This window comes from Populus euphratica, unplaced genomic scaffold, assembly GCF_000495115.2.
Source record: "Populus euphratica unplaced genomic scaffold, PopEup_1.0 scaffold4.1, whole genome shotgun sequence".
NCBI lineage: Eukaryota > Viridiplantae > Streptophyta > Magnoliopsida > Malpighiales > Salicaceae > Populus > Populus euphratica.
In genome coordinates this window covers 1,117,889-1,134,629 of record NW_011499859.1, presented here as the reverse complement: position 1 = coordinate 1,134,629, position 16,741 = coordinate 1,117,889, and the positions used below count along the sequence as shown (strand labels likewise).

The window sequence follows — 16,741 nt, the reverse complement described above, 5'->3', positions numbered from 1 at the left end:
TGATATTGAATCATTGGGCCTTAGGCTTCTTGATTTGTTTTGTTTTTATTTTTGTTAGGTTATCCCTACCTCATATCTCATGTTAAAAATTAATTGAATTAACTTAAGTTATTTTTTATAATTTCTTTATTTTATCTTTTGCAATTGAATTATTGACCATTTGAGCATGTTTTGTTAAATATTATTTAAAAACAAATGCTCACATGATGGATTATCTTGAATGCAGGATGGTAAAATTAACTCTGGTTAGATCGAGATTATTTTGAAGTACTTTGTGTTGAACTTTGTTTTGTTTGCTAGATGTTTCTTTTGATTTTTTCAATCTTCATCTCATATTATAGGTTATGAGTTTATCAAGTTAGTTGTTAAGTCTTCAACCTTACGACTTTATTTTTTTATAAGTTATTTTGATTTTATATGATAAGTCGTGATTTAATAAATTTAATCTAATTTAGCTTAAATCATTATCATTTGAATATTAATTTTTTATCTTAAAAAATTCTAAACAGGCACACGCCGTAGCAGAGATTAGCTGTCTAGTCTATCACTCAAAGGCGTTGCTTCGATTTCCTATCTCACTTTGTGGTCAAGTGAAGTCATGCGTTCCTCTCAATAAACAAACAAATACGTCTAAACATGGTTTGTCGAAAGATTTTGGCCTGTTGCATGTATTTCCTTAATACCTTGGTAATTTTATGTGTGTAACTCTAGCAGGTTTTGTATTGCCGTTCCTTTTCTTCACCTTTTTAATTTGAAAATAAATTGTTTTACTTTACATAGACATGCATAACTCTTTGTTTTATGCAATCAAAACCTACTCCATACATAATTTCTCATTCAACCAGAATCTAAGAAGGGACAAGGTCGCAGATAGGTGGACGTACGTGGAAGGCATCTCTGGATAGATTATGCTTCGGAGAACAATGGTCGCTCTTTGTGCTAAAGCTTCAAAAGCTGGAAAATAAACAAATTATAATTCATTAATTAATTAGACTAAAAGTAAGGTTTAAGCAATCCCCCACCCCCCCTCCCTTTCCAATCTCCTTCCAAGAAAGAGGTGGAAGCAGCTTGAGAAAGGAAATTTAATTATATAATTTCGTAAATTGGTCAATTCATCTCCTTGTGGGAGTGCTCTTTATCACTTGAGAAAAGCACACCAGACACTTTGACGAATACTATTTCTTAAAAATAAAAATAAAAAAACATAAATGTATGTGAATTCATGATAATTATTTGAGAAGAGAGACATTTTGTGTGCACAATCATTCATCAATAATGGAGATGTGATGATCGCATCCATTACTCTTTACAGTAAATTAGATAATGGTGAACAAATAGTGTAATCTCTTGAATGCGTGGAAGCCTATTTCAACTAAAACTCGAGCTATTATTGATGAAATTCAACTTGGAGAAGATTGCTAGCTAGTCTGGTTATTATAATTATTTAGTATTAAGATCCCGGTGTGCTGGTTTAAGTAACAGTATGTTTAAAAATATAATTATGGTTATTTTTGAAATTATTTTTTATTAAAAATATTAAAATATTATTTTTTATTTTTAAAATATTATTTTTGATATTAATACATTAAAATGATTTAAAAATATCAAAAAAATATTAATTTAAAGTAAAAAAACTTAAATATTTTTAAAATATTATAAAAAAAAACCTAATAAATTTGTTGTTTGTGTTATTCATCAGGACATAAGGAAATGTGAATTAATGATTAAGGCATTGACTTAGCTTTGATGATAGCATGTTCATTCAGGATTTTTAATTCCACCCTCGCCTGATGATATTTATGCAAATTTTACTATTTAGCATTAAAGATAAAATTATTTTGATGCTTTGATATCAAACATAAATAAATAAAATTATTTTAATATATTTAAAAAACATTATAAAAACAAATTTACCTTGCCACGTGGGATGTGAGGGGTTCGTGGACTTTTTCCAAAGGCCTTGCCGGCAATCAGCGGACGGTTTTTATGGTCCCTGTCATGACACGTCAGTAAATTTCTTCACTCAACCTCCGAGGTAACGTGTCGCTTGGTTGTCTCTGGTCTTATTTTAACACAGACGACAGTCACTCGCTTCGGAATGGCAAACCACGTAAAACAATTATATATTTAAGGTCAAAATATAATAAGGATAAAAACTAAAAAACCCCAAAATTCTGCCCGGTTAACCCAAGACAACCATGTCGTTGCCTGCTTCGTAGCAGACAACGACAGAGACGGCTAAACATCGGTAACGTCAGTTCCAGATCTCCGTTACCCCAAACACACGCATCCCAATAGAGTGTCCGTACAATCAAACACATCATTTTGAAATAACTCCCATTAAAAAACATATATATATATATATATGCATATATAAAGTATTGGCAACACCATGACTAGAGGGCCCGAGAAGTTCATTTCTCGGCAACACCATGACTCGTATGATTTTCGGCGTCAATGAAGCGAGGGCCCGAGACGGGCACAAAAATTGTTCTTATGGAGCACAAAAGAACAGGGGGGGGTTTATTCCAATTTACCTATAAATTATTGATTTTGTTAAATTACTTTCACTATTAAATAGTCTTTCGAAATAAATCTCTTTGACCGTGTATATCATGAAATATGATTCAATCATCAATATATATCTTAAAAAATTATCAAACCACCAGTACCATCTTCAATTACAAAAAAAAAAAAAAAACCCAAATATCCTCTCATATTCAATTGACCTCCATCCTAATGAGATATAAATGAAATCTTTAAACAAACAAATTCTAATTATTACCAGTCTTTATCTATTCACCAACATTACAGTTAACAATGATGACGATTTAATGATAATCAGAGAGAGTAAATAAAGAAAATAAGAGGCATTGATTGGCTTTAGTTTTGATAAAATGATGGAAAAGAAAAAAAAACATTATTTAATTTACCATTTATGCTCCAAGAAGAGCAAACGGGATAGATATTATAGCAAATACAAGCATGCATCTGCGTGTGTGCATATACATAGTTTGTAGTTGTTCTTAAATTAATTAATTGAGAATTTCTATAGTGTTTAAACCGCATGAAGAAAAGAAAAGCATAAAAAAAGGTAAAAATGAATAAGTTTTTAACATGAGAAAATTCTTATCATTTTTTTTCCGTAAAAGTATATATAACCTCTTTTTTTGTGTTTATCTTTCTCCTGTGCTGTAAATATTTAGTAGTTACAATTTAATTATCATAAGATTCTCTCAGTCAATATAATATTTTTAAATGAAATAACAAAGTGGTGCAAAATTTAATACCTAATTTTGCCTTGCATTTTTTTTAATAACATGCAACATGATCATTAGAATTAGTTTATTATAATTTTCATGAACAATTTGGATAATTAGGGACATCTGGTATTGTGATATATAATATTTTTTAAAATAATTTTTTGTTTTAAAAATATATTAAAGAATTTTTTTAGATTTTTTTATGTATTACATTAACATATCAAATTTTAAAAAAATACATTAAAAAAATAAATTTAATAATTTTTTTAAAATAAAAAAACCTTTAAAAGATAAATAACAACAAAAATAGCTAGAGTCGTGCAAAGCACACATTAAATTCCTTTAAAAACAACAGCTCATTTTTAAAGTCCTGTTTATTTAATGGAAAGTAGTTTTTTTAAGTGAATTTCAGAAAAGTGAATTATTTGTTGATGTTTGATAGTGTAATAATGAAAAATAAGTTGGAAAATATTTTCTACTATTTGGTTATGTCATAGAAAATAAGCTGGAAAATAACTTATTAATGCTTTACTTTTCTCAAATTTATTAAAATAACGATGAATAAATTTTACAAATTAAAAAGTTGAAGGAGAATAAAATTAAAAAAAATATAATTTTATAAATCATCTCAAATAAAATAAATAATAATCAAAATAATAGAAATCAAATCTTAAAAAAATTAAAAATTAAAAAATTAAAATAATAATAATTAACATTTCATAAATTATTTTAAATAAAATAAGTAACAATCAAAAGAATAAAAATAAAGTTCGATAAATAAAAAATTTCAATAAAAAAGTGATAAAGAAAAAGCAAATAACAATTATAAAAATAAAGATCAAAATTAATATAAAATTAAATTTTAAGAGATAAAATTAAAAAAAAAGATAATAAAATTAAAATAATTATAATTATAATTTTATAAATTATTTCAAATAAAATAAGTAACAATCAAAAGAATAAAAATAAAGTTAGATAAATAAAAAATTTTAATAAAAAAATGATAAAGAAAAAGCAAATAACAATTATAAAAATAAAGACCAAAATTAATATAAAATTAAATTTTAAGAGATAAAATTAAAAAATAAATATTCAAAACAAAATATATATAGTAATACAAAATTTAATGACCAAATTTAATATAATCAACAAATACTATGATATTTTTAATTTTTTTATAATTTCTAAAAAGTATTTTCTATCTAAATTTTTTAAAAAAACACTTCTTTAAAAACCAAATCAGATTTTCTTTTAATTGAAAAATATTTTTTATTAACTAATTTTTTTAATAATTAATAAATATAAAATAATTTAATAAATAATTTTTTTAAAATTACTTTCTAAAAAGTCAAACACGTAAATTTGCAAGTCCTCGTCCCATGTGGATCGACAAGTTAGTAACCCAAAAAAATTATTTTTCTTGAAAAAAAGAAAACTACCGGGCATCCGTTAAGTAACGGCAAAATCATCATGCTCGTTAACGGCATCCATCTAATAACTCTCTCAAGTTAAACCTCTTAACTAGGGTTAGGTTGGCGAGCGTTACAAAACAAACAGCGACAAATAGGAAAGAGTCAAAGCAACCCAAAGTTGCGTAATATAAGAAGCGCGCAAAGCAGATTTTGTGTGTGTAACGGCGTTTTTATTGTCCGAGGAGAGACAAATAGAAAGAGAGAACAAAACCAAAAAACAGCTGCTTTTAGTGAGAGAAAACAGACATAAAGTGAGGACAGAGCTAGAGTTTGTGGGGTGTTTTTTCAAGCTATTAAGAAGAAGAAGAAGGTGGTTTTGTGACGGTTTGAAAGTTTTTTTTTGCTTTACAGGTTCTTGGATCTCTCAAGTGTGAAATAAGTGGAAGCTGGGGACATTTCGCTGGTTTTTTAACGGATCTTTTAAGGGAAGTAATTGTTGCAATTACCGAGGGATTTAATTGTTGTGATTAAGTGTAGATAATGAGAGTTAATTAAGGTTTGTAAAGGAAGTTATTTTGAGGGTTTGAATTTATTTTTTGGAGGGTTTTTTTCTGTTGACTTTGGCTGCTGCTTGGTGGGTTTTAAAAAATGATGGCTATGAATAGAGGAGGAGGAGGAGGAGGGTCGTTTTCACAGGCGAATAGCGAAGGTGAAGTGTTAAATGGCTTTATTTTTTTGTTCGTTTCCTGCGAAAACTAACTTTTCTTTTTGTTTTCAGGTTGTGGAGAGGATGATCTGTATACGGAATTATGGAAGGCATGTGCAGGTCCACTTGTGGATGTTCCCAAGCGTGGAGAAAGAGTGTTCTATTTTCCTCAGGGTCATATGGAACAGGTAAAGATTGGATTTTGAATTTTTTTCCGTCTAGTAAGTGAGTGATGGAGTGAATGGGTGTGGTTTAATTGGGAAGTTTGAGTCTTGGATTGGTTTTCGCTTGTGGGTTTGTGCTATATCTGGTTAAAGATTTGAAATTTTGCTATTTTTGAGCTTGTGTAGTTAGAGGCATCGACAAATCAAGAATTGAACCAGAGGGTTCCTTTGTTTAATCTGCCTTCGAAGATTCTCTGTCGTGTTATTAATACTCAGCTGTTGGTATTTCTCGCTCTCTGATCTTAATTTCCTTTCTGCAGTTTCTATTTGTTTTAATTTTTTTTTGCTTGGTTGCTTCAGTTGAGTATTGATCGATTTAATTGAGTTTTCATGAAATTGATCATATTATTTTGCTAAACTCAATACTTTATATGTAAGGCTTGTTCGAGTTAGGTCTTAGTCATCCTTGTTTGTGTATTTTCTTGGTGACTGAATGAACTGCTAAATTTTAATGGTCGAAACGGTTGATTTGAGAACTTTTTGTTGATTTCTTTCTATCTGTACAGGCGGAACAAGAAACAGATGATGTTTATGCGCAGATTACTTTACTGCCTGAATCTGATGTAAGAACGAATTAGTTTTCTTTCTGACTTCTACAGTTTTAGTGTTTATTTAGCAGATATGTTGACAATCATTTGTTTGATTTAACTTCAATGGCTTTAAATATTGTTGAAATACTGTAGCAAATTGAAACTACAAGTCCTGATCCATGTCCATCTGAGCCTCCAAGACCTACAGTTCACTCTTTCTGCAAGGTTTTAACTGCCTCTGATACGAGCACCCATGGTGGATTTTCTGTTCTTCGTAAACATGCCTCTGAATGCCTTCCTCCACTGGTAATTTGTGTGTGCAGTTCTAGTCTTCGTTTCTTCCTTCTGATCATATATTAACTTTACCATCGCGGATATGTTTTAAAGGATATGATCCAGCAAACCCCAACTCAGGAACTGGTTGCCAAGGATCTACATGGTTATGAATGGCGATTTAAGCATATTTTCAGAGGTAAAGGATTTCTATGTGCTTTCTGTCTATCATTGCGATGTTGATGTTTTATTCTTGAGTTCAGAGAGATTTTTCATTTCTCATTGGCTATGCCTAGTAGTAGTTAGACTTCAAGTAATTAGTTAGAATTGATATAGCAGATCATCACTCACATTCGGTCAAATAAACAGGTCAACCAAGGAGGCACTTACTCACCACAGGTTGGAGTACATTTGTCACTTCCAAGAGATTAGTTGCTGGGGATTCGTTTGTCTTCCTCAGGTATTCATTTTCTTCTAAGATGTTGGTTTCTTGTCCTCTATAAAATAAAATGATGGAAAGTTCATTCATATAAGAATTGGTTGTCTAGAGGAGAGAATGGTGAATTGCGTGTTGGAGTGAGGCGTGTTGCTCGCCAACAGAGCAGCATGCCGTCATCTGTGATTTCCAGTCAGAGCATGCACCTTGGAGTTCTTGCAACAGCATCCCATGCCATTTCAACCTTAACTCTCTTTGTGGTTTATTATAAGCCAAGGTATGGTACATCTTTCACCAGAGACTCATGCCTTCTCATGCTTCTCTTATCGAGACATTCCTGCTGAATATGTCAGATTGCTTGAACTTTTCCATAGATTATTTATGCCTTTCTTTCTTCAATTTAACTTATCAGGACAAGCCAGTTCATCATTAGCTTGAACAAATATTTAGAGGCTGTTAACAATAAGTTTGCAGTTGGCATGAGATTCAAGATGAGGTTTGAAGGCGAGGATTCTCCTGAGAGAAGGTGGGAGAATTACAGTACATGGTTGCTTCAATCATTTCTTTTTAAAGTTGGAGCTCTACTGTAAGTGCAAAATAGAAGTTTGTAGTGACTTAAAATTCTGAGTTTATTGATTGGTCAGGTTTTCGGGCACAATTGTTGGGGTTGAAGATTTTTCTCCTTATTGGAATGATTCTAAATGGCGGTCATTGAAAGTAATGTCTTTTTAGCTGGACACTATTTCCTTTATTTGAAACTGTAAGTGTGAAATTAATTAATGTCACTGTCTCTTTACCAGGTTCAATGGGATGAACCTGCTTCTATTTCAAGACCTGATAGGGTTTCACCATGGGAGATAGAACCCTGTGTGGCTCAAGTACCAGCCAACCTGCCTCAACCAGTTCAACCAAAAAATAAAAGGCCCCGGCCTCCGATTGAAATTCCTGCTTTTGGTAAATAATAGTTTTGGTTCCTCTTTTTATCTTTTGAGTACTGAATGATTTGGTCATTGCAATCTCTCATTGTTGTTATTGGTTCCCCACTATTATAGATTTATCTTCAACTGCATCAACCCCTTGGAATTCTGGATTGGCACAATCCTGTGATTTAACTCAACCGAGTGTTACTGGTGAAGGCAAAAGAAATGAAAATCATGTGATGTGGCATCAAAAGCAGACTGATATTAATGGCCATAGCAACTCAATGACAAGGACTCAGGGTGAAGGGGGCTGGCTATCTTCTCCTCATGTGAATGTTTCTCAGCATCTGTTTCAGGAAGCCATGGAGGATAGCAAAAGTGTCTCCCCTTGGCCTGTATTTGTAGGCTATTCCACTCCCCTTTCATCCAAGTCAAAAAATGACCCTATCCTTGACCCGTCTGAGGAGGGGAGGAAATATAAGGTGCCTACTAGTTATCGATTATTTGGCTTTGATCTTGTAAATCAGTCTACAAACTCATCTCCTATTGAAAAAGTGTCTGCACAACCAATCAGTGTATCCAGTGCCGCCACTGATGGACGTGTCCTAGCTGCCCTGCCTGCAGTTGATTCAGACCGAAAACATGAAGTATCCAAGGAAAAGAAACCAGAACAGTTACATATATCATCAAAAGAAATTCAGAGCAAGCAAAGTTCTACTTCCACTAGAAGTCGCACAAAGGTACTGAAAATAAGAACTCCATGTTTAATTAAAACATGTTTTGCACTCTTCAGCAGGTTTCTGAAAGAAGTTTTTTGTGTGGTGTTGAATTTGCCAATAGGTTCAACTGCAGGGGATTGCTGTTGGTCGGGCCGTGGACTTGACCTTGATTAAGGGATATGGTCAGCTTATAGATGAGCTGGAGCAGTTATTTGACATTAAGGGACAGCTGCACCCCCGGGATAAGTGGGAAATTGTTTATACTGATGATGAAGGAGATATGATGCTTGTCGGTGATGATCCATGGCCGTAAGTTTTTTGATTTTAATTACTTTGGAAAATTTTCATCATAACTTCACAGATGATTCTTTTACCTGATGCAGAATATGATATACTTATTGGTTGGCTGTATTTGATGCAGTGAGTTCTGTAACATGGTGAGAAGAATCTTTATTTGCTCAAGTCAGGATGTGAAAAAAATGAGTCCAGGAAGCAAGCTTCCCATGTTACCCCTAGAAGGTGAAGGAACTGTATTAAGCTCGGACTCAGCAGAAAACTGAACCATTCGACTTCCCTTCCTTCATTTTCTTTTTCCCTTTTACCTTTGTTGCTATTGTTGTTGTTTGTTTGTTTGCGGTTATAGTACTCTGTTTTAGTTTTTGGGCACTGGAGGATGCTTTAAGTTGGAGACAAAGGAGGCACTGGCTAATTAATAGCTCGGTTTTTTAGAGCTAACTACCTAAGGAGACACAAAAATAGACGTTGACTGGGTTCCAATTAGTGATGGAAGTTAAAACCATAGGGCTAGAGTTTGTACATTTTTTGGTATTTTCATGTAGGGCTGGGGATTGGGGTACATGTCTTGTAAATATTTTGCGCATGGAAATGTAATATTCGTCTTTACAGCGTGGAAATTTTCATGCTCGAGTTTCGTTTGGATTATTTTGTCCCCGGCTGTTTTGCAGTCTGCTGAGGCATGCAACGATCCGGCTCGCGGTGCCGGTTTGTTTAACATCAGCTTTTAGCAAAGCTACATTGCCATATCATGGCATGAATCCTTGAACTATGATGCAATGGGACAAAATGTGAGACTCGCAGGGTATTTTTGTCTTGAAGGCATGGTGTTTATAATGCTTTAAAGGCAAGGCTTTTCTAGCAGCCTTTCCTTTGCACTGTTCTAGATAGTGGACTAATTAGAGATGATGGCTCTTCATGAGAACATTTTTGTAAATCTGCGGTGGCAAGTAGTCAGGGTTATTGATGCAGTTCCAGGCTCAAGTACGGCCTCCCATGAATTGCACCGCTTGTGGAGAACATTGCTAGGCTGGGCTGAGTGGTTGCAAGTAAATTCGAATGCAGAGGCCCTGCCTCTAGTGGGCCTATGGTCGGTTAAATGTTAAAACTATCTCATGGGTCCTATCAAAAATATAAGAGGGAAAAAAAATCCTTTGTTTATGGTAGTTGGACTGCCCTATTTGATGTGAGTTATGTCTGAACAAAAACTTGGTTTGTGTTTGATTGTATGTTATAAATAGGTTTAGTATGGCTTGGGAGTTTTATTATTATTATTATTATGGGTGTAATTATTTTTATTGTATTATTTTTTTTAATTATTAAGATTTTTTAAGTTTTGAAAAATTTCAAACAAGTCTAACCTGTATTTTGATGAAAACATTCAACCATAACTTTTTGTTTTTAAGACCAAATTAGGCTTGTAAGTTATTGTTTCAAAACTTTTTTATTTTTTTTTCATTGTTGTTTTTGGATTTTTTTTCGATTTAGATTAAAACTTCCGATTTAATTAGAATTTTATTAAGGAAGAATTACCTTGATTAAAACTCCGATAGAATTTTATTAAGGAAGAATTACCTTGATCATCCTATAATTTAGTGTTGTTTGCTTACCCACCATGTTTTTGAAAATTATATTTTGCATCTTAAACTTTGTTGTGCAAGTAATAATTTGCATTCTAAATCATCATATAGTTTAATCTATTTTGCAGGATGCAAATTGTAATTTTTCAAAACACTAAAAATACATATAAAAATAACTAAATTATAGGATAATGAGGGTAATTTTCTCTTTTGCTAACTCTAATGTTGTTTTATTTTTTTGGGTGTTTAAACAACCTTGTAGGTAATTTTTAACGAGATAAATTTATGAAAAAAAGAGGCTTTTATAAATATATCGGAGTTTTCTTTTAATCTTCTCTATAGTTAAGGGTCATAACTTTAAGTGTAATAACTTTAGTTTCTATATCTATAGTTTAAAACTGTAGAACTTTAAGAATTGAGGAATCTTATTGTGTTATATATTGAATTAATTGATATTATAACCACCTAATCTTTCTGATGGACGGGGACAATAGCAACAACTCACCCAACGATGGAGTAAAGGCAACCTAAAATACTATGAGGGCTTTAGAAACATTGTAAAGAACCTAATTGCAGATACTAGATTAAATATAGCGTTCATAAGCAGAAATCATAAAACTCTTGATCCTACCATTAAATGAGACGAAATTCTTTTTAGATTGTTCTAAAAGTCTAATTATATAGGGGCAACTGACTTGCTAGTAATTTTTTACTTTTAAACACGAATTAGGCCCAAAAGCTAATTTTTGTATTTTTTAGGATAAAAGTAATAATTAAATGTTAACACTCAACTCTGTTTCCATATTCAATAGTCAAACTAATGGAAGTAAAAAAAACTAACATTAAAGTGACTACATATACCTCCTACCTCCTATCAAGTGTAAACTCTAATATTCCATTTTTTTTTTTCTGTTTAGTAAATTACTAGTTTTCTAAACAATGATTTATCAGGAGTTAGATAAAAAGAATAATTTAACATAAAAAATACACAACTATAATTAACACATTTTCTAGTAGTAAAAAAATTTATGATTGTAAATTAAAAACTTAAAGAATATGTTTAATAAAATTAACCAAGGTTTTTATACATCAATAAATATTAATATTATCACAACACCTTTTTTTTAATCAAATATTAATTTAAAAATATAAGAGATAGATGCAGATCAAGCAATTGATCTTGTTCCATAAGGAGACACTAATTTTTTTACATAGCAATATTTTTTATATATATAATAAGAGAAATAATTTAAATTTCATTGAAATAAAATAATTTACTAATATAACCTCTCTTTCTTTTATCGATATCTATTACCTTTATTAAAAAGGATAATATTTTTGTTATCCCATGTCATGCATTTAATAAAATCAAAAGTAGTCACCACTAACATCAAAAACATCTTGGATTAAGGATATGAAAGATATTTATCTAATTAAAACTTTTTTCATCTTATTAAATCACGTGGGCCATCCTGAAGGCCCTTCATTATTAAATCACGTGGGCCATCCTGAAGGCAAGACCCAATTTCTTAACATGAGTTTTAAATTAAATAACATAAGAGTTGAATTAATATGACTTGGTTAATTTGGTGAATTCAACCATAACCCCATTAAAATTAGGTTTAGCTAAAAGAACTATACTTGCTATTGTTTTATTTTTTTATATAAATACTAAAATGACGGTGTTTTGGGTGGATTTGAATCTTAAGCCATGGCACAACTTACTCGGTCAAACAAGTCAAAACCCGATTCGCCTTTTCTTTTAAAAAATTTAAAATAACATTAATCTAGCACTTTATTATAAAACTAATATTAAGATGATGATTTTTGAATAAACATAGGTCAAATCATGTTAATTCGCTCAACCCATGACTTAGGCCATATACCCTTTCCACATTTAATAACCATGCCTTTTAGATTATTTTTTTTGGTTAAATTGAACTTTAACAATCTAAAAAAAGAAAAGGAAGGGTTCAAAGTTTAAATAAAAAAATTAAAAAAAAACTAAAAAATAAATAAACAAGGAGGGTTTGAATAAAAATTGAAGAAGAAAAAAAGCTATGTCTACGTGGTTAGTAAGAAACCTTAGCCTAGACATGCATGTATCTAAAAACCCAATCCTGCATAATCCTGCATATCTAGATCAATTTTTTTCATACAAAGATAGATTACATGCTGTTCACTATCTCATTGTTTTTTAGATAAACAACATATTCGTTATTAAAGCATATGACATCTAAATTTTGACTGCTAAAATGTTGATTAAAAAATTGGGGTCCAATTTTTAGGACTCTAAAAACTAATTTTCCAAGCAATTTTCACCTGGAAACTATTAAAGATACTCAAGAGGTTTTAAAAAACTCATTTATGGCATTATACTTCAAAAAAATTAGTTTGAAAATGCAAAACCAATGCAATTTAAAAAAACTTTTCTAAACTCAATCTATTTTTTCAAGTAAGATGAAGGTAAAAAAACACCTTAATGAAACTTTTTTAACACCTTAATGAAACTTTTCTCATTAAAACGGACCTATTGATACATAGAATAATTTTTTTCATGGTAGGATTCCTAGTCAACTAAGAATTTTCTCTCTGCTTCACTGTTTTTCAAATATAATCTCTTTCTTCTTTTTTAGATGAGGGACCAAAATAGTAACAAAATAAAGTATTGGACCAAAAAGTTTGATCTTCAAACTAAAGAAACCAAAATTGAACTTTGACAAAACCCTAGAATAAATATAGAAAAAAAAATGCAGTGGTCGTTTTTTTAAAAACAAATTAATAGCAAGGCTACTTTTTTTTTTCTTATTCAATCTTGACCCTTTAACTTCAATCTTTCAAAAAAAAAAATCAAAATGAGTTTTGCAAAATCAAGAACTATCTCAATTCTGGGGTTTAAAAAAAAACTATAATAGTCCCATAGAAATTTAGGAATAATGATAAGAAGTTTGATTTTAAATAAGCATAATATTAAATGACTAAATTGATAAAAAAAAAATATTGTTCTACTTTAGAGAATAGTGGTATACAAGGAGAGGTAGATGAAAAACACCAAATTTTTTGGTTGTTTTGTTAATGAAGATGACAATAAAGGAAGCTTTTCAACCCCTAGACTCTCTTTCTGAAACTTGGATTGGTTGCAGATTGATTGCCCCCATTTCTCCTGAACAGGGCTTTGAATTGGAGCAAGTCCAATAATGTTTTTCTACAGCACTTCGGACTCAATATCAGCTAAACACGATCAACATAAAAACAGGTTAAGGTCGAGTATCTTGAAAGAAATGGTTGAGTTTAGAACATAGATGAGCATCCCTCTTGAACATTCTCCTAACCTCTCGATTTAATCTTTTTTGTTTGAATATTATCCCTAAAAAACGTAATGGTAAATCAGGACATTTAAGAGATCGAGAGCCATGGCCCATGAGAAAGACATGATCGTCGTGTCACCACCTTTGTTCGACAAAAACCGTAATGGGAGCATTTAAGAAATCGAGAGACATGGCCCGTGGGAAAGATGTGATCACCTATTGTCAGCACCACCGCTGGACTGCAGGAAGTGTCGAGAAACTAGTGGCCGGCATATTCATGGTCAATCTTCGAGGGCCCAATTATGGCTAAAAACTAAAACCATTCATGGTGCACAATGTTTCCCTTAGTGGTCATATGCCTTGGCTCCCCGATGCATGTTAAGTCATGGTCACTGTCACATCATAACCGAGATGGAAACCCTTGTAATAAAATCGGAAAGGAAAATTTTACAGCGTTTAAAAAATAACTACAAATAGTTATTTATATAGAAAAAAATAGACAAAATAAAGAAATAAGAGAGAATAAAAAATATTTTTAAGCCTAAGTGAAAGTACTTTTATTATTTTTGGTGACTCTTAATATAATTTTCTCTTTCATTATCTATATCCAACAAAATTACCAAATAAAATTACCATCAAGTAAAAGCTCTCATCATAAAGAGCTCATAGATACCTAATTTACACAATTTTATCGTCTACTTTAAAAGATGTATTTATTTAAAGTTCTAGATTTTAAAAATCTTATATTGACTTTGCATGTTGATTAGTTGTTTAAAAGTGATTTTAATGTTAAATTTGTGTTCATAATGTTGAGTGGAGTGTTTTCATTTCTTTTCTTTTTTTATGATAATAAACCCAGGAATTAATGTTTTCCTAAATGTTTTTTCCATCTTAAACATTGCATTCCAACCTAAGCATCTAGGATTGATTCCAAGCCTCGTGTTGTTTGGGTGTGGTTGCGGGCTTAGATATTTCATGTTTTTTAATTTACTTATTTTCACACATACAATTATATATATAATTTTTTCTATAATTTGTTATGTATTGTCTAACTATACCTAAGAGTCCATTTTAATTCAAAGTATATAAATAAATATATAAATAAAAATGCAATGTTACTATTATAGTAGAAAACATACTTTCGTTTTCAAATTCAAAATACGAGATGTTTTCATATTAATTTATATATCAATTAAAATAATGTTAGCAGACACTGTAGTTTGTAGTCACATGCCCTGCTCCTTTGAGATGCATGTCTAACCTCCTCCCTCTCCACTAAATCTGTACTTGAGAATATCTTAAAAATAAAATAAAATAAATAAACCATTTATAATATCATCAAAATTCCTAGTATCATGGCAAGGTGTAAGCACAGTCAAATTCTTTCAGCACCGGTTGTACCACATCACAAAAATTATTTATCATATCATTCATAAATTAGATTAATAAACATAAAATACAATAACCTCCATCTAATGGTACAAGCATTTCACGTGACACTACTAGAAAATCTATGATTTGAATTATAATATCTCGTCGAAAATATTAAAGAAATCTATGGGAAATTAACTTGACAATTTTTCATAGAAAAATCATGTTCAAAAAACACCCCTCTGTAAGAAACTACTTTAATTTTGTTTTTTTAATTCATCAGTGATTTCATTAATAATTAAAATAGAAATTTTATTATAAAAATAAATTTTGAATTAAATAAAATATCTAAAATAAAAATCCAAATACTCTATATTTTGGTATTGATATAAAGTTAAATTATATATTTTATGTATTTAAATTCAATGAAAAAATTGTATATTAATAAATCTCACATAATTCAAAAAATAAAGAAACCCATGACTAAAAAAATATAAAAAATTCATCACACTTCAAAATAAAACAAACATATATTTGCCATTTTCATACATATCTTAAGTGTACATCATAACCTCAACAACAAAATTAAAAACAAAGGTGACAACAACATTAATAAAATAGTTAACCATGATATTTATTAACATAAAAATAATTAAAAAAAAAAACTATAAAGAGAGAATGCATGAAATAAGAGAAATAAAAAAAATATAAAAAAGAGATTGGTGTTAGAAAGAATGAGTAAATAAAAAAAATTCAAAAGACAAATTAATAGTGAAAAAATATGAAGAGAAAGAAATTGTAAAACAATGTTGATTGATTGGGAGATGTGAAGAATAAGAAATAAAAGGAGAAAGACGATGGGAGAAAAAGAAGACAAATTGATGTTAGAAAGAATGAAAAGGGAGGTGTGAAAGGAAAGAAAATGAACCGTTGCCAGGGTGAAGTAGGATGATTTGGTGGAGGAGTGGAGGTGGTGTTAGGTGAGGCAATAAGAACTAGGCCAGGGTGAAGTAGGATGATTTGGTGGAGTGGAGGTGGTGTTAGGTAAGGCAATAAGAACTAACTGAAAGGAGGGTCACCTTTTGACAGTGTGACCTTGAATTCTGCAGATTTGGCAGTATCCCAGGTATTGATGAGAAGGACGATTGCTAGGAGAAAAATATGGTCTACTAGTTGGTGGTGTTGAATAACAATTGACATTGTGGTTAAAAGGATGCCATGAATTGTTGTTGCTAGAGCCTGAGTGAGAGCACCAGCTTTGTGTGTTGCGACTGGTTTGGATTTGCAGTGGTTAGGAAGGGAAATGGTTCTGGCATTGGTTTTTTTAAGGATGCTTCAAAGTTGAGTAATTTTCATGGAGTTATTAAAGGTTAATTGCTGAATCTTGGGCTTGAAGTGCCAAAACCAGTTCATTGCAATCATCTCGAAGGCTATAAATAACTTTGTCTGTAAAATCCTTTATGTCAAGCTTAATATGCTTGGTATTATAGTAGTTTTTATAATTATAATTTTAAAAAATAATTTTATAAAAATAATTTTTAGTTAAGGTTGGTTTAATATTTATATATATTTAGTTAAAACTGTGACTCAAATTAAGATCGAATAAAAAATAATTTATTATGTTTGATTAAAAAAATAATTTTTAAATTAAAATTATAAAATAATTAAAAATATATATATATTGAGATTTTTAATTTAAATATTG

The 16,741-nt window shown here is 30.7% G+C and overlaps 1 protein-coding gene and 1 long non-coding RNA gene across 2 annotated transcripts; one reads left to right on the top strand and one right to left on the bottom strand.

The window, feature by feature from the left end:
• Positions 1 to 4,848: 4,848 nt before the first annotated feature.
• LOC105124241 (auxin response factor 9-like) lies at positions 4,849 to 9,399 on the top strand. Its single transcript, XM_011024174.1, has 14 exons — positions 4,849 to 5,384; positions 5,454 to 5,569; positions 5,732 to 5,827; positions 6,112 to 6,168; positions 6,289 to 6,441; positions 6,523 to 6,607; positions 6,778 to 6,868; positions 6,957 to 7,121; positions 7,257 to 7,370; positions 7,489 to 7,561; positions 7,645 to 7,798; positions 7,897 to 8,504; positions 8,605 to 8,792; positions 8,905 to 9,399. Exons 1-14 carry the CDS (start codon positions 5,324 to 5,326, stop codon positions 9,041 to 9,043), a joined length of 2,100 nt encoding a protein of 699 aa, XP_011022476.1. The 5' UTR covers positions 4,849 to 5,323; the 3' UTR covers positions 9,044 to 9,399.
• On the bottom strand, positions 9,078 to 10,057 carry LOC105124242 (uncharacterized). The gene is made up of 2 exons (XR_842019.1): positions 9,484 to 10,057; positions 9,078 to 9,437 (listed from the first exon to the last, which is right to left on the bottom strand). It is a non-coding gene; the product is annotated as an uncharacterized LOC105124242 (long non-coding RNA).
• Positions 10,058 to 16,741: the final 6,684 nt, after the last annotated feature.

What these genes read in the sequence shown, in the direction of transcription:
- LOC105124241 (XM_011024174.1), top strand. Translation starts at nt 5,324, where the DNA reads ATGATGGCTATGAATAGAGGAGGAGGAGGAGGAGGGTCGTTTTCACAG. An exon ending in GTGGTTTATTATAAGCCAAG is followed by an intron (nt 7,122 to 7,256) that starts GTATGGTACATC and finishes TTAACTTATCAG; the next exon opens with GACAAGCCAGTTCATCATTA. An exon ending in GAGGATTCTCCTGAGAGAAG is followed by an intron (nt 7,371 to 7,488) that starts GTGGGAGAATTA and finishes TTGATTGGTCAG; the next exon opens with GTTTTCGGGCACAATTGTTG.